Source organism: Protopterus annectens, chromosome 12.part0 (genome assembly GCF_019279795.1).
Source record: "Protopterus annectens isolate FY-2018-M chromosome 12.part0, PAN1.0, whole genome shotgun sequence".
NCBI lineage: Eukaryota > Metazoa > Chordata > Ceratodontiformes > Protopteridae > Protopterus > Protopterus annectens.
The window spans coordinates 749,821,670-749,846,138 of record NC_056746.1 but is presented as its reverse complement, the minus strand read 5'-3'; the positions used below and the strand labels follow the sequence as shown (position 1 = coordinate 749,846,138).

General features: G+C 41.2%; 1 protein-coding gene across 2 annotated transcripts in view; it reads right to left on the bottom strand.

Annotated features, from left to right (window-relative positions):
* Positions 1-24,469, bottom strand: part of DECR2 (2,4-dienoyl-CoA reductase 2) — a 2,028,638-nt gene that overhangs the window by 1,547,095 nt on the left and 457,074 nt on the right. For both annotated transcript variants that reach the window (XM_044089812.1, XM_044089813.1), the window contains exon 4: positions 429-564. In XM_044089812.1, coding sequence (XP_043945747.1) covers positions 429-564 — 136 coding nt within the window. The remainder of the gene's footprint in view (positions 1-428; positions 565-24,469) is intronic.

The window sequence follows — 24,469 nt, the reverse complement described above, 5'->3', positions numbered from 1 at the left end:
GCCGAAGCCAGACCCAGACTTTGGAATCCGGCCGACCGAAGGGCTGCCTGACGACAGGACAACCCATTTGTGAAGACTGCAGATGCATCCTTGAAGGACATCACCCAAAACAGTCGCACAGCATTTGTATTACACTTGTTCTTCTTTCGACTTTTCCCCGCTTAGGGGTCGCCACAGAGGAACTCCGGTCCACTAATGATTGGCAGCAGATTTTTACGGCACCGAGGTGCCAGCCCGATGCCCAACCTTCAACGAAGGCACGCCCATTCACACATGTCTTTTGAACGCCACCGACCACGGGGAGGACATGACTATTAGTCTGAATTACTGCTTTCAAATTTCACTCTTAGGGAGACAATACTGATGTTTTTACTCATTATACCATTTCTACTAGTAAATCAACAGTGGTAATAAAATGTTGTGCTTACTATTGATAAGAATGTTGACTTTGCCAAACTGCCTCAAGGCTTCTTCCACTGCAGTACTAATTGTTTGAGGGTGTCTGACATCCAAGGACAGTGGCACACATTTCTGACCTGTGCAAGCAGTAAGCTTCTTTGCAGCCTGTGGATAAACATTACAGAAACTGATTAGGAGTTAATGCCAATCAAAAGTGGTTTAAACAAATGTTTAAGAGCAGAACAATGCTGATAAACACAAAGTAACTTAGACATACAAAATGATCTCTAAGCAAGTTAGTTAGAAGAAAGTTTATAATAAGGTATTCCAGGTCACATTTTCAGTACTACAATTCTTTATTTATTCCTTTTTTGGACTCCCACCTCCATAACAACATCAAGCTCTTGCCTCTGAAAACCAATGGACTCACCCATTCCTCTCTGGGCTGACAGCCTACCGGTACCATTCCTTACTACAGGATGCAAGAGTCAGATGCCAAGAGTGGTGCTGTCATACCCTGGGAGGGTGGCAATTTTTTTTTGTTTATAATCTTTATTACTGCCATCACCCCATTCCCCACCTCCAGCAGCTTCCATACTACTTCATGGCTGGTACCAAGAGGCGAATTCATGTTACCATACATGTCAATTTTCCTGGTTGTGTTGTACACAGCAAAGAACACTGGCAAACCAAGTGAAGCATTTACAACTCCTGCAGGTGTCAAACTGTAATGAGACAAGGCACCTCCCAGGTCACGTGAGCCAACCTTGGCAGCTCACTACCATCCACCCCTGCCCTGTCCCTCCAGCACCTATGCTGCCAGTGAAACACGGGTCATCTGGGGTACAAGTCAGGGCATTAGGGCTATGCTATAGTAGAGTTGGTAAGCATTATACTAATAAAAAATCCCATCAAAGGACTAGCCATTTACATGCCATGATACATATACAAGCATGGCACTGGCATTTGCATAATTCATAAGGGGAATAAAAGTTGTTTAAAACAGAAAGATGTTATGAAGCATATGAAAGTGACTGCCACTTTGCAAACTAATTCAAAAAACAAGTTTTTTAAGAAGATTAAAAAGACAAGTATTTGGGAGGAGGAAATAATTCCTTTAAACTGTATACATATTCAACTGTCTAAACCATTTGTCACAAATGCCTCTTTTTAAAAGCAGAAAGAAAGCACTCTCTGGTTAAGTGAATTGGTCAGAGTCACAGTGTTTGCAAGAGGAGGGTGTGGAAATCATGCATAGGAATTTGAATTAATTATCAAAGGATCCATGGCAAAATCTTGATCTGACAGCATAAATGGCAAGTTATCTCAATGAGCTAACATCAGCACATGACAAAGCATTTGAATGCAAGAGCTCAAGCTCAAGGGATTGAAATCCCATACTACATAGTTGCATAACAATCTTTTTAAGGCAGTCTACTGCCTAAACTCATCTCTAACCATAGCTTGTTAAGATTATAAATCGGTAACAGAAATAAATAAATTACAACTGTAAGTATAAACACTGTTCTTCTCTGCATGTGGGGAGCGAGCCACTTACCCCTACTATAAAAGTGTTCTATCTGCAAAACTGCAGAACTCTAGGAAAAGAAAATACATGGTTTTACTGACAAAAAAGACTGTTATTCTTGGCAAGACTTCAGGTTAGGGGTATTTCAGTATAAGGAATAAGGAAGAGTATGGTCTAACTTCACATGAAGACTTCAGAAGGGTCTTGGCTTCACTGCACGTTTTTTGCTAGAGGAAGCTCACAAAATTTCACACTAAAGAATATCTATAACCGTAGGTCAGTTGTTTTTGACAGCAGTGATGCACACAGGAAATGCGGAATACAAAATGAAATGGATGTGAAAAGAAGAATGAATGGTCAGTGGTATTGATAAATTAATTTTTTTTAATCTTTCTATCGACAAGATTATGTCCACCAGACAAACTATACCTTTTCAAAAGCAGCCCAGGAGCACTTTCTCAGAGTCACAGAGTAGGTAAATGAAGAAAGGCGGAACCAAACCGTACCCTGGGTACATGATCGGCTCATTACCAATTCAGAGCTTTAGTACTTTGTTCTTTTATTCTTGAATACTTGCTCAAACTTGGGCAGGACTGCAGGGAAGCTGTAGTCTATCCCAGTCAGCATGGCCATGAGGCAGAAAATCAAACCAGAATGGGATGCCACACAGACATACACCTATGAACAATCTGAGAAATGGCAACTTATCAGCCAACATGTCTTTGGGACAGAGGGAGAAAAAGAAGATTCAGCAAAAACCCAAATGGACACAATGAGGGCATGCAAACTCCACAACGAAAGCACCACAGTCAGGAACCGAACCAGCAAACCAACACAAGTGCTGCAGCGATGCTGACTATTGCATCACTGTGCTGCAATCATGCCTGTTAATCTTATTACATACACTGCATTTTTAAAGAATGAACTATTTCTGTTTCACTTCATTACAGCAGTAAACATAAAACATGTTTCAGGTAATGGCCATCAAGGATCCTCACAAAATCTGCAAAGCTTCTCACATTTATAGTTCTCTATATGAATCATTTATCAGAGTTTGGTAAAATAAAGTACCAGATTGAAAGCAAAATCTCAAAACTAGAACGGTATGCACTGTTTCACATTTCTAATGAATCTAGGCTTTCCAATTTGGGATGTCCAGCACTGGGCTTCCAAAATTATGGATTGTGCCAAAGGGCCCTTTGCACCTTTAAGCATTAGTGTTCTGCACTGAACTGCTAAATAATACATAAAACACAGAACGAAACTTCTGAGATGATGTGTATCATACTAGAAACTAGGAAAAACAAAAAAAAAAGATCAAGACTACATGAAGAAATTCTGCACTAGAAGTAGTAAGAGAAGAAAACTTTAAAGTCATTCAAAGTCTCACGGACCTCTTCTAAAATGTCAATTCCTGAGGTAGAGGATGGATCCTCCAAAGTGAACCGAAGGAAAGTAGAAGATAGGAACGGGTTTCCTAACTGTCAAACCCTCCGAAATGGAGAAACTGAAACTTTCTGGACTACGATATGGGAAATAAATAAGCACATGACTGTCTTTATATAAACTGCAACAAAAAAAAATGAGAAAAAAAAAGTGTGTAAATAGGAGGAGAGAAGACATACGTACAAATTTGATTTTCCATTGTAGGGAGAACATGTCTCCTGCCCACTTCCCACCATAATATAACAGCCAAGGAAAGCTCTTACACCATGGGAATGAATTCATAGATACAGAAAGTGTAATTGGTATACTTATCATAAATGTATATGTTCGAGCATATTCATTGTTGCAGTCCTAAGTGATGGGATTTCCTACCATGGAAGCCCTTGGCATGCCCATTTTTTTCTCCTCCTGAAGCTGGCAAACACCCTGACCAACGATAAGATGTCTGGGTATAAACTGAGTCAGCTGGCACCATAAGCTTAGAACTTTCTTGTCCTCAGTAGACAAAACGCCCCCTAACCAAACCATAAGGTCAAGGGCTTAGATCAGAAATTCCATAGTATATAGAAAAGAGGAGTGAACACCCTAGAACTAGAGAGGAGAATGCCCATCCAAATTCATGGGCCAAGTGGAGAAAGAAGAAGGGAAAGAATATTGCAGCAGTGAATACACTTAAACATTAGACCCATTATAGAGTACAACACCCCGACTGGTATGTACCTCACAAGACATCTGCAACAGCTGGAAAGACAGCAGAAATACCTCACTAAAGGAATCACAGGCCTAAAGCAGATGTCCTGTGCCGAATGTCTACAAAAACTTCAGCTAAACTCTGTGGCATATTGTCTACTCAGAGGCGATCTCTGCTAAACATACAAGGCCATGTCAAACCCTGAGCTGTTGGACATGCTCCACTTAAAGAAATCCCAATCCTTCAGAGCCACACACTCCAGGGATCTAAACCTTATCATCACAATGAACAAAACATGCTGGAGGGATAGGTTCCTGACCCAGAGACTCCCCATACTCTGGAATAGACTGCTCATACATGTCAAGCAGAGCGCCTCCTTGGCCCTCTTCAAAAAGTACTTTGATGACTGGATGGGAGATAGGAAATTCCCCCCGGGGATCACAGAGGTCCAGGGAAGTAAATATTGTGGGAAGAAATATCTATGGAATTGTTATGGCTAGGCTTGTATAGGCCCTAGGGCCGACAGCCTAGTAACAACCTATGAACATCTACATTCATGGTAAATGTACAGCACTGTACTATGTTCTTCATGTTTCACTGTTGCAGTCTTAACTGATGGGATGACTCCCAAAGCTGAAAGGAGAGTGGCTGGAATGTTTAAGGAGAGGAAAGGATGCCCTGCAAAATGACAGTGGCAAACCATGCTCTGGACTTGGAGAAGGTTAGAAGGTAATAATGTTTGGTGAAGGTAAGCACAGAGGACAGAGTACTGGCTTCCAAATTGTCCTTAGTGGCTACCCTTTAAAGAAGGCTGTAGATGTAGCAGTAGCCCTAGTGGAATGAGACCTCACAGAGTCTGGCTGCTTTCTCCCATGACGATTGTAGCAAAACAAGGTACAATGTGAGATCCATTTGTTGATTGTTTGCTTAGAAGATAGTTTATTTATTTATCTATTTGCAGTTTAACTAGGAAAGTCCATTGGGCCAAGTTGAGCCCATTTTTAATAGAGGCCTGGGAAAAAAAGCTCCAAATATAGTTTTTCAATAGCAAATAGAAAATGAAACAAAATTTGCAAGTAATACACATTATAGAAATATCAGAAAACAAAATAAACATAGAAAAGCAAATTACTCAAATACACATTATATACATTTTATAAATATCAGAAACAAGAGTGACATGGTAAAAGAAAAAACATTTATGGAATGTGACCTAACAATACCGTCTAAGGAAATATAAAAATATCAAATTTGTGGAGTTATAAAACAATAAAGCAATTTTGGAGAGTCAGGTATAAGATTAGAACAGGTCTTAGGATGACTCTCAAGAAAGGAAGGGTGAAGGAAGTAGGGGTGGAATAGAAGGAGTCAGGTGGGGCGACAGCAAGAGCATTCTCAGTGAGAAGAGAGATGGGAGTGGAACAGGTTCTTAAAAGTGGAGTGGTTGTGGGTAGTTCGAATGTATGGAAGAAGTGAGTTTCATTGTCAAGCTAGGGAGAAAGATAATAAAAGTTGCTCTGGAGAATGTATGGGTTTGTACACTTCAAAGAGATTTTGATTGCTGGACCTCAGCACTCTATGAGGATGCTGTATTTTGAGGGAGGAGGAGAGGGAGGGACAGTTAGAGGGTTTGAAAATGAGTTTATGAGCAGCTGAAAATTTAATGTATGACAGGTGGTTAGGGAGATCCAGCCAATTCAAGGACTGCAGAGCATTGCAGCGGTGAGAGTAAGATTTGGATCCAGTGGCAAACTTAAGACATTTTATTGTAGCAGGAGGATAGGTTTGACTTTAGGGTGGATTGAAGATTAGTAAGGAGAGGGTCTCCATACAGGAGTGAGGGAATGAGGTATGTGGTAGAAAGGATTTGTTTGGTTGAGGGAGGAAGGCAGCGACTGTGTCGATAAAGCACTGCGAGTTTCTGGTGGGTTTTCTTAATATTATTTTGTAGACGAATGTAAAACTTTAATTGGTCGTCAACATGTACACCAAGCAGCTTTGTGTGGGGAACTATTTCAATAGGGGGTCATGTTACGGTTGATTATAGAGAAGGAGTTCTTGTCGATCTTGGTATATTTAGATGGGGTAAATATCATGATTTTTGATTTAGATGCATTGAGAGCTAAGTAATTATTCAGCATCCAAGACTCGGTGGAGGAGAAGGCATCTTGAGTTAAAATTCATGTGTCTGGGGAGAGATTCGACAGAGCATATGAAGGTAGAGTTGTCAGAGTATTGGACAAGTTTAGCATTTGGGGTACATTGATGGAAGTCACTGATGAAGATGTTAAATAGAGCCTTGTGGAACACCTGTCGGAGTGTAGAGGAAGGAAGAGGTACAGTTATTCAACATGACAGCTTGTTGTCTATCTGAGAGATAGCTGGTAAACCAGTTAATGGAAGAAGAGGAAAGATTGAGATTAGAGTGATTGGACAAGAGGAGGTTATGGGAAATGGTATCGAAGGCCTTAGACAGGTCTAGAAGAAGGTTAGATACAATACTGTCAGAATCGCGAGCGGAGTTGATGATTTCATGGGGTCTATACTACCATGTCGACAGAGCTGTTCATCAAACGCCCGTATGTGGACACATATACATCGAAATACCAAAATGTCAAACAGCCACAAAAGCGATTTTTTTTCGCAGGGAAAAAAAGTCACTGAGCTGTTGTCAAGAATTTGTCATTTCCTCCACTGTAGTGTGATCTATGAGTTGATATATTTAAGTAGGGGGGTGTGAGGGGCAAAGCCCCCCACTTCATTGTGCCTGTCAGTTTGTTTTGTTTTTTGTTGGCCCAGCAATTTTTTTTCCTGGGAAAAAATTGCTTTTCTGGCCATTCGACATTTAGGTATTTCTGTGTACATGTGTCGATGTAAGGGCATTCAATGAATGGCCCTGTTGACATGGTAATACAGACCCATTCTGAGAAAGGAGAGAAGGGCAGTAGTAGTGCTATGGCCAGTTCTAAATCCCATGTTGAGTAGGGGTCAACAGTTGGTTATCTAAGAGGGAGGGTAAGAGTTGTAGGTGAATACATTTTTCAAGAATTTTACAGTTGGGGACAGGAGGGCTATAGGACAGAAATTGGAGATTTCAGAGTCATTGCCCCCTTTGTGGAGGGAATGATGAAAGCTTTTTTCCAATGAAGGAGCACACAGGATTCTTGGATGGAATGATTTATTAGGATGCAGATGGGAAGAGCTATGCCATCGGCAGCTAGCTTGAGGAAGCTAGATGGAATGTTATCTGGGACATTAGAGCACGGTTTTAATTTTTGTAGAAGTTTTTTATGGTATTGATAGAAATAGGCTTGATAGTCTGCACTCAGAGCTACAGACGAAGGTCACAAAAAGCTTTTCAGACTTCCTAACATTTTTTTCTATATAAGCAGTAACACAGTTGTGTATGTACGTCCAATGTATGAAGCATTCTTTTCCCCTTGTTATACGAGTTATAAAAGAAGGTAGGCAAGTAGATGGTCTAGTTTAAAGGGATCTCTGTAACCACTTTAGGCATAAAAGAAAGGTTGGTCCTAAGAGAGACTCCTTTAGGGTGGAAAATGATGAAAGGTTCCACAAACATAATGGCATGAAGCTCTTAAACCCTCCTAGTCAAAGTAATGGCTAACAGAAAGGCTGTCTCCCAAGTCAGGAATTTGATATCGGCAGAGGCAGCTGGCTTAAAGAGAGGAAGGGTGAGTTTCTCCAGAATGAAACTGAGATCCCACAAGGGAACAGGAGGTTTTCTCGTGAGTCTAATGTGAATAACCCCTCTCAAGAACTGTCTTACAAGGGAATGGAAGAAGAAAGGGGGTTACGTAGGCAGATAAAATCTACGCTTCATCAATTTCTGCTTAAAAGAAAAATAAGAAAGTCCTTTGTCAATAAGTCCTTATAAGTATGCAAGGATAAGAGACATCTGGGCTTGAGGAAGGCTCTTTCCCTTTACATTGCATCATATAATGAATTTCTTTCCATTTGGAGGAGTAAGATTTCTTTGTGGTAGGTCTCCTGGCTTCTTTAAAAATGTCCAGGACCTGTTTGTCCAGGGATGCCCACCTCCAGGGGGTAAAGGAATCATACAAGCTGTCAACTTGGGAGTGTTCAGGTTGGGGTGCATGATGATACCTTTGCTATGTGTCAACCGGATCCCTTGTTGGGGCAGCAGCCATGGTTTTTTCCTGCTCAGACTAAGCATAAGTGGACACCAGTGCTTCCTTGCCAATCTGGGGCTATCAGAATGACCCTTGGTCTTTCTTCCATTATCTTCAGCAGTACTCTGAGGAAGAAGGGCATTGGGGGAAAGACAGAGAAAATACCTGTCCAAGGAAAGAAGAAAGCATCTGTCTTCCAGTCTGACCTTGTCCTGGACTTTAAGCAAAACTTTTTCAAATGCAAATTTTCTTTTGTGGAAAAAAGGTCTATCTCTAGAACATCCCATTCTTTTAGGATGCTAAGAAAAAAACTCCTGATGCAGTTGCCACTACTGAGGGACTGCAGGCTCCTGCTTGTGTGATCTGCCAGCTGATTTGTTCCTCCTGATAGGTACTGAGCCATAAGGTGCAGGCCTAGAGAGTTTGCAGTTTCCCAGAGGTCCATGGGTAGGTGGTAAAGAGGGTAAGAGTGACTCCCTCCCTGTTTGTTTATGTACCACTTAACCACTGTACTGACTGTCTTTACTAGGAGCACTCCTGTTTTCCACTGATCTTTGATGGCAATCGGACCTTTTTGGACTGCCATCAGTTCCTTCAGATTGATGCATTTGTTCTTGACCTGGGAGTCCAATCTGCCCATAGTCTGTAAGTTGTTGTAGTGAGCTCCCCAGGCTATTTCTGAGGTATCTGTGGTCAGAGTCTGGTATTAAGGAAAAAAGTCTGAAAAGAAGGCCCAGGTTGAGGGAGCAGCTTCAGTCTACCAGGCAAACTCTTTCCTAAGGCAGGGGAGAAGTTTCACCCTAAAGTTGAGGGGTTGAAAATGTTGGCACCAATTTTCAGAGGTACCATTTTAACTTCTTTATACGGAGCTTGGTCAGGGGGATCATGGGATGCAAGAAGCCATATAACCCAGAGCTCCGGGAAACTCTGTGGCAGTGAGGTAGTTCCTCAGAAGGAGCTTTTAGAAGTAAGAAAGGTAACCTTGTCAGGAGAGAGGAAGGCTTTCTAAAGGAAGGAGTCCAGCAAAGCCCCCAGGAACACAATCCCGTTTCTGTATGTGGTCTGACACTTTTGGGTATTGATGGTGAATCCCAGAGATGCCACAATCTCAACTGTAAAGCAGATCTGCTTTGAGTTTTCCTAGATCTGCTGCTTGAAAGAGGCTGTCTAAGGAGTAAATGTGAATGCCCTTTGACCTGCAGTCGCCTATCACTGGAACCTGGCATTTTGTGAATACCCAGGGTGCAGCAGACAAGCCAAAGGGAAGAGCACATTATTTATAATGACACAGATGCTCTGAAGTGTAAGAACCACCTGTAGGATTTTTCTATGGGAATGTGGAGGTATGCATCATTTAGATCTAAGGCTACCATGTAACGCTTGGGTGAAATCATGGGCAGCAGTTTTTGAAGGGTTAGCATTCTGAATTTTTTGTTGAGCCTGGAAAGGTCCAGAATAGGCCTCCAGGTACCCTCCTTTCTAGGGACAAGGAAAAGCCTTGAGTAAAAACCCTGTCCCTGTATGTGGTTGGTACTGGTTCCACATAGCTTTGGGTGCAAATGAGCTGTATTTGCTCTAAGGCCTCAGTTTGTTGGTTTGATGGAATATCTGGAAAGCCTGATAGAATTAGTGGTTGTTTAAAGTAAAGTTTGTAACCTGTTTATTGATTTTTAGTACCCACTGATAGCAGAGTCCAAATGTTTAAGAAGAGGGACAGCTGTCCTAGTCTGAGGTGGTAGGGGAGTGACTAGAAGGGAAGGAGAAGGGAGTCTCATGGAACAGTCATCCCTGCTGAGTCCCTCTTGACGGGATCCTACAGGCATACTGGAGTCTGTTTCCCACTGTCTTGGTCGCTGGTACTGCCTTTGCTTCCTTTCCCTACAAGGTCACCTATAACGAGGCTTAAATTGGGAGCCTGAAAAGGACCAGTGTTTGGTAGGGTAACTGTGGCTGAAGCAAAGAGGTTGAATCTGAAGAAAGTCCTTGACCATTTGCATGGATTTGGTCTTATCTCCATCTTCTGCAGTAGGGTTTCAGCCTTGAGGCTAAAAAGGAAATTTTCACCCAAAGATCATCCAAGAGACTGGATTTCACACGTTCAGGGAGAGACTGTTCCCTCAGCCAAGCACATCTTCTAATGACAGATCCTGTACCTCATACCCTGCTGGAAGCTTCCAGAGCATCATAGCCACAGTTCAAAGAGTGCTTAGCTATTCAAGAGCAATAACTGCATAAGTCCAGCAGTTCTTTGGAAATGACCTTATTTTCATTCCACACCAAATTTTATCTGCTCTAAAATGGTTTCCTGATAGTTCACCATATGAAACTGGCAATTTAAAGCCCTCATGACCAGGGTAGCAGAGGTATAGACTTTCTTTCCAAACCTAACTCTGCTTTGTCACCAGGTAGAGGAATTTTGGAAGTACTAACTTTAGTTCCCTTAGGACCCTGAGTCACCAATTCTGGGTCTGCTACAGGGTTCTTGAAAAGGTGTGTGGAGGAATCCAGAACTTTGTAGAATCTATCAGGTCTCTGAAGGGCAGAGGGAAGGGAATCCAGGTGTAAGGAAGAATCCAGCAAGACATCAACCACTACCTCTAAGACTAGAGGAATGGCAAGGGGTTTATGCTCAGGGAGTTTTAGAAATTTCCTAACTCTCTTCTTAGATTGTCAATAGTCATGTGCTTCTCATTTAAAGTGCTCCCTCAGGTAATGAAGGGCCTCCCCAACAGAAAGTCCTTAGTAGGGGAAGATGAGGTAAGGTTCTTATCAAAATGTGAATCCTCATAGAAGGCAATGGATATTCATCATTATCATCATTATCATCCTCAGAGTCAAAAGAATCAGAAAACTCCTGAGGGAGATAATTTTTTCCCTTTTCCCAGGAGAAGACTCAGGAGCAGAATGTGGGAGTGAAAGGTGTTTTATTTTATATATATATATATATATATATATATATATATATGTATGTATATATATATATATATATATATATATATATATGTATATATATATATATATATATATATATATATATATATATATATATATATATATATATATATATATGTGTGTGTGTGTGTGTGTGTGTACAAATAAAACAACTCAGATATACTGAAGAATGCGAACAAGTGAAATAAGCACTTTCATCCAATTTATTGTTTGAACTTCTTCGGAAACAAATAACTAATAAAACACATACATTTAATGTAAGTATAGACAGCCAATAGCAAAAAAAAAAAAAAAAAAAAGCCTAAAAATTGAAAAAACTGACACCACTTCTTAATGCTATCATCTTAACACACATTTGATATTTAAACTGTTGCTGAGACCTGGAAGGAGGTCAGCATTCAAAAACAGTTGCCACCTAAGTTCTTGAACTTCAAGTAGTGTCAATATCACCTATAAACTCTTGTTACATGTTCTAAAACAAAAAAATTTAAACATTTAAATCCAGTGCAATAGTACCATACTTAGACAATGCATTATTAAAATAACTCCTGATGGCCAAACAATGTTCCTTAATACGATCTGAAAGTTTTCTAGAGGTCTTATCTATATACAAAACATAACACAGATCACAAAATCCTATGTAAACAATGTTGTTAGTATTACAATTAAAATGACCAGAAATGTAATCTGTGTAATTACAAGGGTAAAAAGTGAAACTAGTGCACAAGTGAATATGTTTGCATGTGATACAATTATCACATTTAAACATACCTTTCTTAGAGTGACGATGGAACCCACAGTAATGGTGTAGCGAATTGTCATAATGTTCAAAAACAGATTTCAAGGTCCTGGTCTTCTTATAACAAAACTTTCATCTAATACCTGAACTAAATCTCAATTGCCCTGGAAAATACAATACATTTTGGTCAAAATATTTCCAATTTGATACATGTCTAAGCTAATGGGAAGGGAAAACTAAGCTTCAAATCCTGGAAGGTAGATGTACGTTTGGTCTTCTCAAAAGCTGTCCTAAGTATAGGCTGAAACCTATTTTGTCTTTTCTCAAAAATATCTACAATCAATTTAACTAACAGGTGTTCAAGATAATTCCTATCAGAAAACAATTTTTTTCAAAAACCTACATTCCCTAGAATCAGTAGAATCGTCACTAATAATTCTAAGACGACAAATACGCTGTCTTTTTACGACGTTCAGTTTTATAAAGTGTGGATGTTGACCAGTATACCCTAAAAAGTTGTTCCTGAAGGTTACTTTACAATAAATGTTAGACTGAAACAATAGTTGGTTGTTATCCAGAAAAATTTCCATATCTAAAAATTGAATTTTAATACCAATGTTAGAATTAGAAAACTTCATAAAATTAATAGTATCAGATAATACTTGAAAAAAACAAATCTAGCTCAGTCCTACTAACCTGCCAAATGAAAAAGACGTCACCTATCCATCTTTTATTTATTTATTTATTTTTATTTCACATTGTTAACCGGGTTAGTCCAACTGCATTTGTAAACAAACCCATTTTCAGTGGAGACGCGAGGGGAAAAGCCCCAGCGAACATAAGAAAAGATAAAGTGACAATATACCAATATTAAATAACAATCACAATACAAAAGAAATTGTAAACAAAAAAAGGTTATTAACTATTTGCATTGCATTGCATTGACAGTAAGCAACCCATTTTCAGTGGAGACCCAAGGGGAAAGTGCACCAGCAAACATAAGCAAAGATAAACATACAGGACAAACTATTAAAAATAACAATGGAAATACAAAATTAATTATAAAGAGAAAAACAAAAGAAAAATGATGAACATTAAGGGATGCACTGATAGCAGTGGTCTAAATTTACTACATATAAGAGTAAAAAAGGATAACAGTTATTCAAAAGAAAAAGTGTACAGATGTTGATAGCAAATGGGGGAAAGTGTGGAGAATGGGAGGGGGAGAGAAAGGAGGGGCTATACTAGGGCTACAGTAGTAGAGCTGAGGGGAGGGTAGTTTAAGCAGAAGTTACTAACAGAGAAAGAAAGTTAGGAAATGCAAACAGGTTATACAGTAGGTCAGACTAAGACTACGTGTGGTCAAGGCAATGGTATAATTTCAAGTTTAGTAGGTGGGATTTAAGCTGCTTTTTAAAACAGGGAAAGGAAAGTTTGGCTCTAATATGGAGAGGAAGTTGGTTTTCTCAAACCCTTTGATTTTAACCAAGCTTTCAACCTCCCATGCATTCATGTTGGCATAGGTGGGGGCCATTTTTGACCCAAATGTATTTATTTATTTATTTGCAATTTGATTACCGGGGAAGTCCAATGGGCCAAATTGACCCATTTTCAGTGGAGGCCCGGGGAGAAAAGCTCCAAGATGCATTATACAATTTATATACAAATGATAGTTAATATTAAAGATCTTATGTAGAATAGTTACTCATAAATGCATTTCAATATCATGCATAGTTAAATTCATTAAGCTTGAAGGTAGGGATCACACAGTTTCACCTGAGGAAAACAGATATGGGTTAGGTGTGAAAGAGTTTACATACAGACCTTTTAAGGAAATATAAATACAGTTTACATACAAACCTTTTAAGAAAATGTAAATATGCTTTACATACACACATCAACAGTAGAATGCTATTTACAATATGTACAAGGTTGGGCTGTGTGAGGGTAGCTGTAGGAGGTGAGAGCTTAGAGAGAAGCTATAGAAATTGTTGAGAGCTTAGATAGGCTCATAGGAAGATAACTATGAGAGTTGTAGAGCTTGGGAACCAGAGCGAGAGCCCCCTTGGATTAGGTTGGGTGAAGGCAGGTACATTTCCATTTAGTGGACAGGTGTTTGAATAGTTGGGTTTGAAGTTTTCTGAGTTTGGTATGGTTCTTAGTGTGGAGGGAAGGGAATTCCATTTTTTTGCCTAGTGAGAAAAATATAAGAAGTTAGCCAGCAGGAAGTTTAGGTTTATGGATAGTAATTAAGTTCCGATTTTCAGATCTGAGAGCTCTGTTGGGTGTATAAGGGGGAAGGATGTTAGTTAGAGCGGGACATTTTGTTGGGTGAAATATGAGTCAATGTGCAGTAGTGAGTTGGAGACAGTCTAGTTAGTTTGGGAGTTCAAGCCAATTCAGGGATTGTAGTGTTAGGCAGTGATGGGTGGTATTTTTAGATTTAGAGGCAAATTTAGAGATTTTGTTGTAGCAATTTTCTAGTTTAGAGGTGTTAGAGGAGGACAGGTTGGTTAGGAGAGGGGCTCCGTATAATAAGGAAGGAAGAAGATAAGTCGAGGCCAGAGTTTGCCAGGTAGAGTTGGAGAGAAAGTGATTATTCCTATACAGCATACCTAGCTTTTGGTGGGTATTCTTAATATTTTGTTGAATATGAATATCAAACTTGAGGTGTTCATCTACAGTAATGCCAAGTAGTTTGGCAGAGGGGACTACTTCTATAGGTGAGCTGTTTTGACTATAGACTTTGAAGTTATTTTTAGCGTAAGAGAGGGTCTTTGTGGCAGGGAATAGCAGAATCTTTGATTTATTTGCATTGAGAGAGAGGTGGTTTTGGCACATGCAGTTTTCAGTTGTTGAGAAGGCAGTTTGGGTTTTAGTCAGCAATTCAGAGAGGTTTGAGGCAGAGCAGACTAAGGTTGAATCGTCTGCGTACTGAATGATTTTAGCATCAGGAATAGCAGTGTGAAAGTTATTGATGAAGATGTTAAAAAGCATTGGCACAAGGATGGATCCCTGTGGTACGCCAGTTGGGGTAGGTAGGAAGGAAGAGATGGAGTTCTTCCATTTGACTGCCTGTGATCTGTCTGACAGATAGCTGGAGAACCAGGATAAAGCATTATGTGAGAGATTAAGGTTTGAGAGATGACAGAGAAGGTGCTTGTGGGAAACAGTATCAAAGGCTTTAGACAGATCGAGTAAAACAGTAGAAACTAAGTGGCCTGAAACTCGGGCTTGATTGACAGTTTCTAGGAAAGAGAGTAGAGCGGTTATTGTGCTACGGCCTGGATGGAAGCCATGCTGGGTAGGAGTGAGAAGACTGTTTTGGGTCAGGAAACGCATAAGTTGTGGGTGGATGCATTTTTTAGGATTCTGGAGATTGGTGAAAGCAAAGCAATGGGTGAAAGTTTGAGATGCTGGTATTTTTGCCTCCTTTATAAAGAGGAAGAATATAAGCTGAGCGTCAGAGTTTGGGGACGTAGGATTCTTTTATGGATCGGTTGATAATGATGCTGATTGGGAGTGCAATGTCATCAGCAGCACATTTTAGGAAGGAAAAGGGAATATTGTCGGGAGCGTTAGAGCAAGGTTTAAGTTTGGACAAAAGTTTTTTTATAAAGTTAGTGGAGATGGGTTTGAGTTCAAACAGATGAGGTGAGTTAGAACGGGGAGAGTGCAGAGCAGTTGGGTTCATAGGTAGGTACTAGGCTATAGGCCCTAGGGCCCATACAAGCCTAGCCAAAAAATGTACCCTGGCTTTCGCCACCCAAGAAAATTATTTTCCTGTGCCCCTGTCGAGCAGAGCCACAGAAGTGATCCCCGGGGTGAATTTCCCATTCCCCATCCAATCATCAAGATTTTTCTTGAAGAGTGCTAATGAGGAGCTCTGTTTGACATGGATAGGTAGTCTGTTCCAGAGTACGGGAAGTCTCTGGGACAGGAATCTATCCCTCCAGCATGTTCTGCTTATTGTGGTGACAAGGTTTAAGTCCCCAGAGCGTGTAGCTCGGAGGGATTGGGATTTCTTTAAGTGGAGCATGTCCAGCAGCTCTGGGTTTGACATAGCTTTGTATGTTAGGCAGAGATCGCCCCTGAGTAGGCGATATGCGATGGAGTAAAGCTGTACTTTTTTGAGACGGTCTGCATAGGGCATCTGTTTGAGGCCAGTAATCCTCTTTGTGAGGTATTTCTGTGGCCTATCCAGTTATTGTAGATGTCTTGTGAGGTACATACCAAAAGGGGCATTGTACTCTATAATGGGTCTAATGAGGGATGAGTAGAGGGGAACAATGACCTCTTTTTTTTCTGGATGAGAATCCTTTTGTGATGAGATGAGCTACGTAGAAGGATTTCCTGACCATTGTGGCAATGTGATTATCAAAGGAGAGACTACTGTCCACCTGTGTCCAAAGGTCTCACCACATTTTCGGCATTAAGTAGACTACCAGCTATGTGGTAGTTCATGGGTACAGAGTTTTTACCAAAGGGGATGACTACACTTTTTGGCATTGAGCTTCAGGCCATGGCTTTGACACCAGGTATCTGTCTCAGTGAGGCCCTTTTGTAGTTTGTCCACATCGTTAGGAGTTTCGATTATGGCTCCTAGTTTGCAGTCATCTGCAAACTTTGTTAGCCAAAGACCTTCTGTGTTGGCCTGCACTTCAGAGAAGTAGATACCAAAAAGGAGAGGACCCAGGACTGAACCCTGTGGTACTCCACTTGTCACTGGTCTGATGTCGGATTTGGAATCCGCTACTTTCACAGTGTGGGTTCTGTCCATGAGCCAGTTGGCAACCCATCTTGTGACATAGGGATTTATACCTAGTTTAGTGAGCTTATCTATAATTAAAGAGTGGGGGATGGTGTTGAAAGCCTTGGCGAGATCTAGATAAGCTGTGTGAACCATTTTACCCTCATCTATGGCTTTGGTGACTGCTTCAAAAAAGTCAATCAGGTTTAGGAGACATGATCTGCCTTTTACAAATCCAAACTGGGTAGGGTCCAGAGTTTGGAGATTACCAATGTCTTTGTTTAGGAGTTCCACGATGATACGTTCCATGGCCTTGCAGAACAGGCTCATCAGGCTAATGGGGCGGTAGTTCCCGGGGTCCGTAGTGGCTCCCCCTTTGTGAAGTGGGATAACCATCGTGGTGCGCCATTCAGTGGGTACAAAGCCTGAGATGAGGCTATGATTGAACATGGTACTTGGGTAGGGTGCCAGTTCATTCTGTAGTTTGTGTAGAACGCAGTCTGGGATATTGTCAGGTCCCATGGATGCTATGTTCTTGGCTTTGGAGAATGTTTTTTTTTACCTGTGCAGCCATGATTATAGGAACTTTGCATTCTTCCGGTATAGAGATGGGCCCTCTAGGGGGTGAGAGGGGGGTAAAGTTAGCACTGAACCTATCTGCTAGGATGTTGGCAATATCAGTTGGTTCTGTATATTTAGTGCCATTGTGCTGTAACTCAGAGCAGATCTGAGCGTTCCCATTTAGATTCTTGACATAGCTATAGAATGCTTTGTGGTTGTCTTTAGAGTCAGTAGCAATTTTGTTTTCGTAACTAGCTTTGGAGGATTTTATGAGGGATCTCAGCTTCTTACTGAGGTTGACCAGGGAGTTCCTCCAATCATGGGATTTTACTCTTTTTTGCAACAGTTTCTTTCTTCTGTTGTACAGTTTGTTTACGGCAGAGGACCACCAGATTGTCTTCCTTTTTTTGGAGGATAACATCTTGGTTCTATTAGGGATAGCATGATCCATGCACTCGTGTAAGTGCTTAGAAAGTGCATTTCTGTAGGATTCGGCAGTCATACCTCTATTGTCCGTCTGCATGGGTGTCATGAAGTTTGCCACTTCTGTCTTAAGAAGTGTGAAGTTGGCTTTGGAGAAGTTTTTTACGATGGTTTCCCTAATTGGGGCTGGGGGTGGGATGCGGATGTCTAGGCTGATTAGCTTGTGGTCGGATCTGACCAGCGAGGAATTGACCTCTGGTGTGGAACACCGGTTTCCCATGTTGGTAATGACCAGGTCTAGGATATTGCTGCCCCTGGTGGGGGTGTGAATAAGTTGATCCAAGGCATTGGAATTTATGAAGTCTAGAAAACGTTGAGCAAAAGAGTTGGTACATGAGTAGTTTTCCCAGTTAATGGTGGGGTAGTTAGGGTGTTGGGTTGTACCCTAATACTTTCCAGTGTATCAAGAAATGAGGAATGTGAATCCTGGGGCATGGTGGGGGGTCTGTAGCAAGCTACAATTTGGATTGCGGTCTTGCCCAGAGTTAGTTGCACTTGGATAATCTCAGATGCATTATGCTGTGCAACTAGCCTGAAGGTGTGGATATCCTTAATGAATATAGACAAGCCTCCACCTTTAGTGCTTCTTTCTGGGTTAGGTGTCTGAAAGGTGTGGTATGAATTGAAGCCTGGTAATGCAGGGGTGCTCTCTGGAGCTTTGAACCAGGTCTCTGTCACTGCACAGATGTCAATGATCTTCATTTTAAGGAGTGCCTCGAGTGAGTGCATTTTGAGGTTTAGACTTCTAGCATTGAGTAGCATTACCCTCAGATTTTGCTTGCTTGTACCTGTTACGGTGGTGAATTTGTCATTTGAACCTTGCCTAAAAAAGGCACTATAGGGGTGGCAAGAGCCAGTATCCGGAATCCTAAGGGCGACAGGTGCAGGCCATCTCTGGCAAAGCATCGTGGACTGTCGATCATGTCGTCCCAGGCAGACAAATACTGGATCCCCTTAGAATGACAAAAGAAGCTTAGCCAACTGTTGAAGTCAATCATTTTGTCCTTGTACTGTGGTATCATTCTGGGTGATGGCAGGATGCTACTCAGGGTAATGTCTTGGTGAGGGCAGTAAAAGTGTCTATGAAAAATGAGTTAAATTCAGTGCCTAGTTCGAGATCAGATTTACTTGGGTCAGGACAGGGATTATTCTTGGAGCCTGGATTGAGGAGTGAGTTTACAGAGTTCCAGAATTTTGGTGGGGGGGTTTATTGTTATTGGACTGAAGTCTGATATAGTAGGATTTTTTTGTCTTTGGTGATTAGTCGTTTTGCACGGTTGAGGAGCTGTTTATATTGGAGCAAGGTATTGCCCAGATTATTGTTTTGGTAAAGCTTCCATAGTTTTCTCTGTGGTGCATAATCTGTTTTGTCTCTTTGTATAGCCAAGGAGCAGTTTTAGTTTTTATCCGACTGTTTCTTAGTGGGGCTAGTGAGTTTAAAGTATCAAGGAAGACAGAACTGAACTGAACAGAACTGAAGTATTCTACAGCCTTGTGAAGAGGAAGGATGTTTAGAATTTGCCAATTCATTTGTTTGAAAGTATTTGAGAAAGTAGTTGGGTTGAAGCTACTGCATTTATGAGTTTGAATGTACTGATGATGGTGTGGGGTGGAACTAGTTGAGCGATGCATGAAGGCTGGGAGGTGGTCACTAAAGGTATCAGTAATTGTGCCAGAATTGTTTATTTTATTTGGATATGAGATTAGGATCCAATCTATAGTGGATCCGGGAGGGTTTATTTTGTTAGGTCGAGTGATGGAGAGGATTATCTGAGTGAAGTTATAGAGGTTACTGGATAGGGAGGGAGAGGGGCAATTGATTTTATTCCAGTCAATATTCACATCACCAAGGATAAAAGTTTCATAGTTAATTTCAGTGGAGTGCAACTGGAGAATATATTCGAGTGTAGAGATATTGTTACCAGGTGATATATATGGGGGCAATGATGCAGATATTTTTATGTTTATTTAGTTTTAGAATTCCAGCAGTTAGTTCAGTTTTCTGGAATTGAGGAATTGGAATTTGGATGGGGAATTAAGGTAAGAAGGTTGGAGTAGACTAGGGCAGTGCCTCCACCTTTTTTATTTAGTCGGTCATTTCTGAGACAATGAAATCCTGGGGGCAGAATCTCAGAGTGGGAGATAAAGGGTTTGAGCCAGGTTTCAGAGATGGCTAAGATATCTGGTTGGTTATGGCTTAACCGAGCTTGAAATTGGTATACTTTGTTGTTTAGACTTTGTGCATTAATTGTAAAAATCTTTAGGGTGTTGAGACAGGAGGAAGAGAGTAAGGGATGAGTGTTGTTAATAAAGGATGTAGGACCAGGGTTAGTATGGATATCACCAGCTTGGACTAGGTTGTTGAAGGAGATATCCTTTAGCCATATTGGTCTGCCAGGCATGAATTTTGGTAGACTGTAGATTGGAGCAGGTGACATTATCTTGACTTTAGAGGAGAAGTGTTTAGGGTGGAATAGGTGCAGAGGGTTAGGCTGAATGAGAGAAGAGGAGATAGAGTGGAAATGGAGTAAGAGTGAGGGAAAGGTGGGTTTGTATGGTAGTTGTCTTTGTAGGTGGTATTGGACAAGCATAGGTGGAATATGAATTAGCATAGTATAAGGGAAGTAGGAACAGAAAGAGGAGGCTGGGGGACTGGAGGGTGTGATAACTTGAAGAGAGCATGTTGGAGCAAAGAGAGAGTGGTATGAGTGGTTAGGAAAATAATGACTGAAGAAGAAAGGGTTTAAAAAGTGATGGAGGTATTCTACAGATTTAAGGAAAGAGGAGGGGACTATGCTTATTGGGTGGAGTACAGATTACAGAGTTTAAGAAGGATGGCTATAGGTGGGAGGAGTAATGATGAGGGAACTGGTATTGGGTAATTAGGCTGAGAGGGTGGGGTAAGATAGGAATAAAGCTAGGCGTACAGGGGGCAGGTGGAAATTGGGGGCAGGGTAGGGGAGCGGAGCGAGCCCATATGGTGAACGGAGCGGGAAAGAACACTAGAGGTGAGTATGGCAGAAAAGGTATCAGCAAAGAGCAGTTCAAAGGCTGTAGTTGGAAGGTATGAGCTAAATATTTCCAGCCAGAAAAAGAAGGCTGCCTTTACAGAGGGTGATTTAGCAGGGGGGAGAAGATATTTACAGTCTAAGGATATTAACTCATAACCAACTGTTTGTGAAAAAATAAAACCCAATCAAATTATCCCATTAAAACGCTCTATACTGAGCCCTGTTATAGTAACCCTTGACTAGATCAGTCCAACTGCACCTTCCTTCTACAAGGGTTCCTGTGTGTCTTCATTGGTTACTCACTGAAAACGCTGCTAGTCTGACCCCTCTTCGCTCCTCCCTCTAGAGGCATCAGGATTATTGCCATATTCCCTCTGTTTCTCCTACTAGCCTGGCTGATATGGGACTACTGAGGCAGTGTAGCAACTGCTTCTTGTACAATGGCAACCCACTACTCCTTAATCACTCTAGTGCTAGTTGTGAGAGATGAACCTACACTATGAATCTGGAATCACTGCTCTTTCATTCTCAGAACAGCAATACTGAACAGGTTGTCAGCTCAACCACCACAACTCTTACTCACGATATGCACCATACATACAGACCATCATATGGGGAGGTACTCTCAAAAAACCTACCTAAATGCCAGAAACCTCCAAAACACATACATGCTACACCTAACAACACCCAAAACACCCAATACACATAAAGGCATGAGCACCAGTGTCTCTACATCTAATCTCCTAAGGCAATGCACATCCATCCCAAATGTCTTGTTCATAGGAGACTCTATAGTGAAACACACAGACATCCCTCTCACCAGACTGAACAAGGAGAAGGTTAAAATCAGCTGTCTTTCTGGTGTCAGGATTCATCAGATCACACAGGCACTCAGTGTCTCAACAACAAGTACGTTTTGACTTTGTCATAAATATGTTGGTGTGAATGACTTGAGACATACCTTTCTGGACTATATGAAGAGGGACATGAATGAGCTCTCTGAATAGGTGTCCCAGACAGGTATGTCCCTAGCTTTGAGCAGCATCTTACCCTCACCTAGGATTATACCACAATAAAAACAAAAATCATTGACTTCAATAATTGGCTTAGTTTCTGTTGTCTCTCTAAAGCAATCCAGTTCTTATTAGCTGGGGGATGACATGGCTGATTGGCAAAGTTGCCAGAGATGGTCTTCATCTGGTACCTTTAGGCTTTCGATTGCCAGCTAATCCTATGACTCAATACCCCTTTTTAAGTGCAACCTGGATAACTGGATGGGAAACAGGAAATATACCCCTGGGATTCCACCACAGTCCCTGTTGCATTGGGTGCTGACTTGGCTAAACACTTGGCTAGGCTTAAAAGGGACTCAGGGTCAATAGCCTAGTAACCTCCTATGATCCTATGAAGGCTTTTGCCTCCCCCCATAGTCCTTTTTGTAGGCAAGGTCACATCACCAAAATTTCCTACGTGAATATACCACAAACAAAGAAACTAAGGGTTATGCTGCTAAATGCTAGGAGTCTAAATCAGAAACTGTGCACTCTGGAAGCATTCCTCTCTCTGGAAGATTTTGACATCTGTGCAGTTACAGAGACCTGGTTAAAGGCCACAGAAAGTACCCCACTCTTTCAAGGGTACAATTCCTTCCACACCTTCAGACTACAAAATGAAGGTGTGAGAACCAAAGGTGGTGCAGTATCTATTTTCATTAAAGATACTTGCGCCTCTACACTGAGCAGTCACCATAGAGTTACTCCAAGCTCAAATTACAGTGGGGAAGATCTGCCTTCATGTCGTCAGCCACAGGTCCCCTTCCATGAACCAGGAAGCATGTACAGCTTATTTAAATCTACTAGGGACAATCCTAGTAGAACCAAATACCCTAGTCTTGGGTGAATTTAATTATCTCTGTAGTAATTGGGAAACTTATACAAGCTCAAACACAGTCACACAAAGATTCCTGGACTTTGTAAACTCAAATGGCCTCGAACAAAAAGTGAAGTATCCCACAAGGGGCGGAAATATTCTAGACCAACATGAATGACCAATGTAGCATATCTAATATAGGGCCCACTATGGTTATATCTGACCATAAATCAGTGGCCTATGAGGCAGCCATAACACCAGAACCTCACAAAGGAGGAGTCAGGCTAAAGACTTCACCAAAGCCAACTATACCCATCTAAGGGATGTTATAAATGACTTCCAAGTTCCAGCCTTATCAGGTGGTAATGAAGGTTATACTGGGGCATGCAATGACGTATAAAGGATAAAAACAAGATCCTCAAGGAAAAGCAAGCCACCCTGGTGAACGTACAGCATGAACAGACTGTGCAATAAGGAAAAACAAACTGCTGTCTAAAAACACAAGAACAAGACCCGAAAACTGGAAGAGTATATGCTGTAGCCTAAACAAGCAAATAAGGAAACTTGTAAAAAACTCAAAGGGCAGCCACAAGAAAAATCTAGCAACTGCAGCCAAGGATAATCATAAGGTGTTCTTTAACTATATCCACATCCTAAAAGATAAAACCCAGATGTGTGCAGAACTATCCATGCATGATGACTCCTACACCGACCCCAAAGTAATTGCAAACCTGCTAGCAGAGAGATTTGGTGAAAACTTCACCCCAACCATATCAGAAACCATGCCTCCATCATCTATCTCCTCCCTGCATCCCCAATGAGCAAGTCAACAATGCTCTCTCCAAGGACAAGAACACAGCATCTATGGGACCAGATGGCATCCCAGACTGCGTTCTTAATGTTCCAAAACATGAACTAGCCACCCTATTAGGCACCCTATTCAACTACAGCCTGTAAATTGGCTTTGTCCCCACTGATTATGCATACTGAACAGGGTCACTAAACTGAGGTTTACTGGAAGAGGTCAGACTTGGAAATTAGATAGGTCACAAAGACTATCTCTGTGCACATTTGGAACAAGTAATTTATAGTTTGAGCCTCTCCAAAACAGATTTTATTTTTAAATTATCCTTTGTTGATCAGGTTAGTCCCAGTATGGTAGTGACCTCTTTTTAGGGGAGACCCAAAGTAGTATTTATACCACTAATGAAAATTTGGTCAGGACATCAGGGATCTTTCTCTATACTTTTCATTAAGTGCCACGGCATCTTTTACAACATTTTGAGCTACCATCAACTCAGACTGATGGGACCACAGTTTAATATCTCATCTGAAAGTTGGCACACAAATGAGTGCTGCAACCCCCTTATGTTGCATTGTAGTGTCAGTACTGGAATAGAATAACTGCATCAATAGTGGAAAAACCCATGACCTTCTGATCTTCCAACACCAAAGGCGAGTGTGCTAGCTGTTGCACCACTGACACTACATATACTAAACTACAAAGATGCTTACTACTATAAACCCCAGACGATGACATGACAATGTGACTGAACCACGCACTAAGGAAAGGCACATTCTACTACCAGAATAACATGCACTAAGTAAAGGTCCAAGATAAAGTCTAAGGTTCAGTTCTGTTGAAAGAGCCTACAGCATTTACTATAAATGTGAAGGTCTGTAATGGGACAAAATATTTTTTCCAATAGTTAAGACACACTTTACGCATGCAGTTAAGATGGGGACTATCACAGCAAGAAGCTCAAAGTATGGGCCACCTGGAATTAACTGCCCAGGTAAAGAATACCATTGGATACTGGGATTGCAAGGTTGTCCACACCACTGCCAAGGCATGTGGTGAATATCTGCAGGGTTAAAAAAACAGG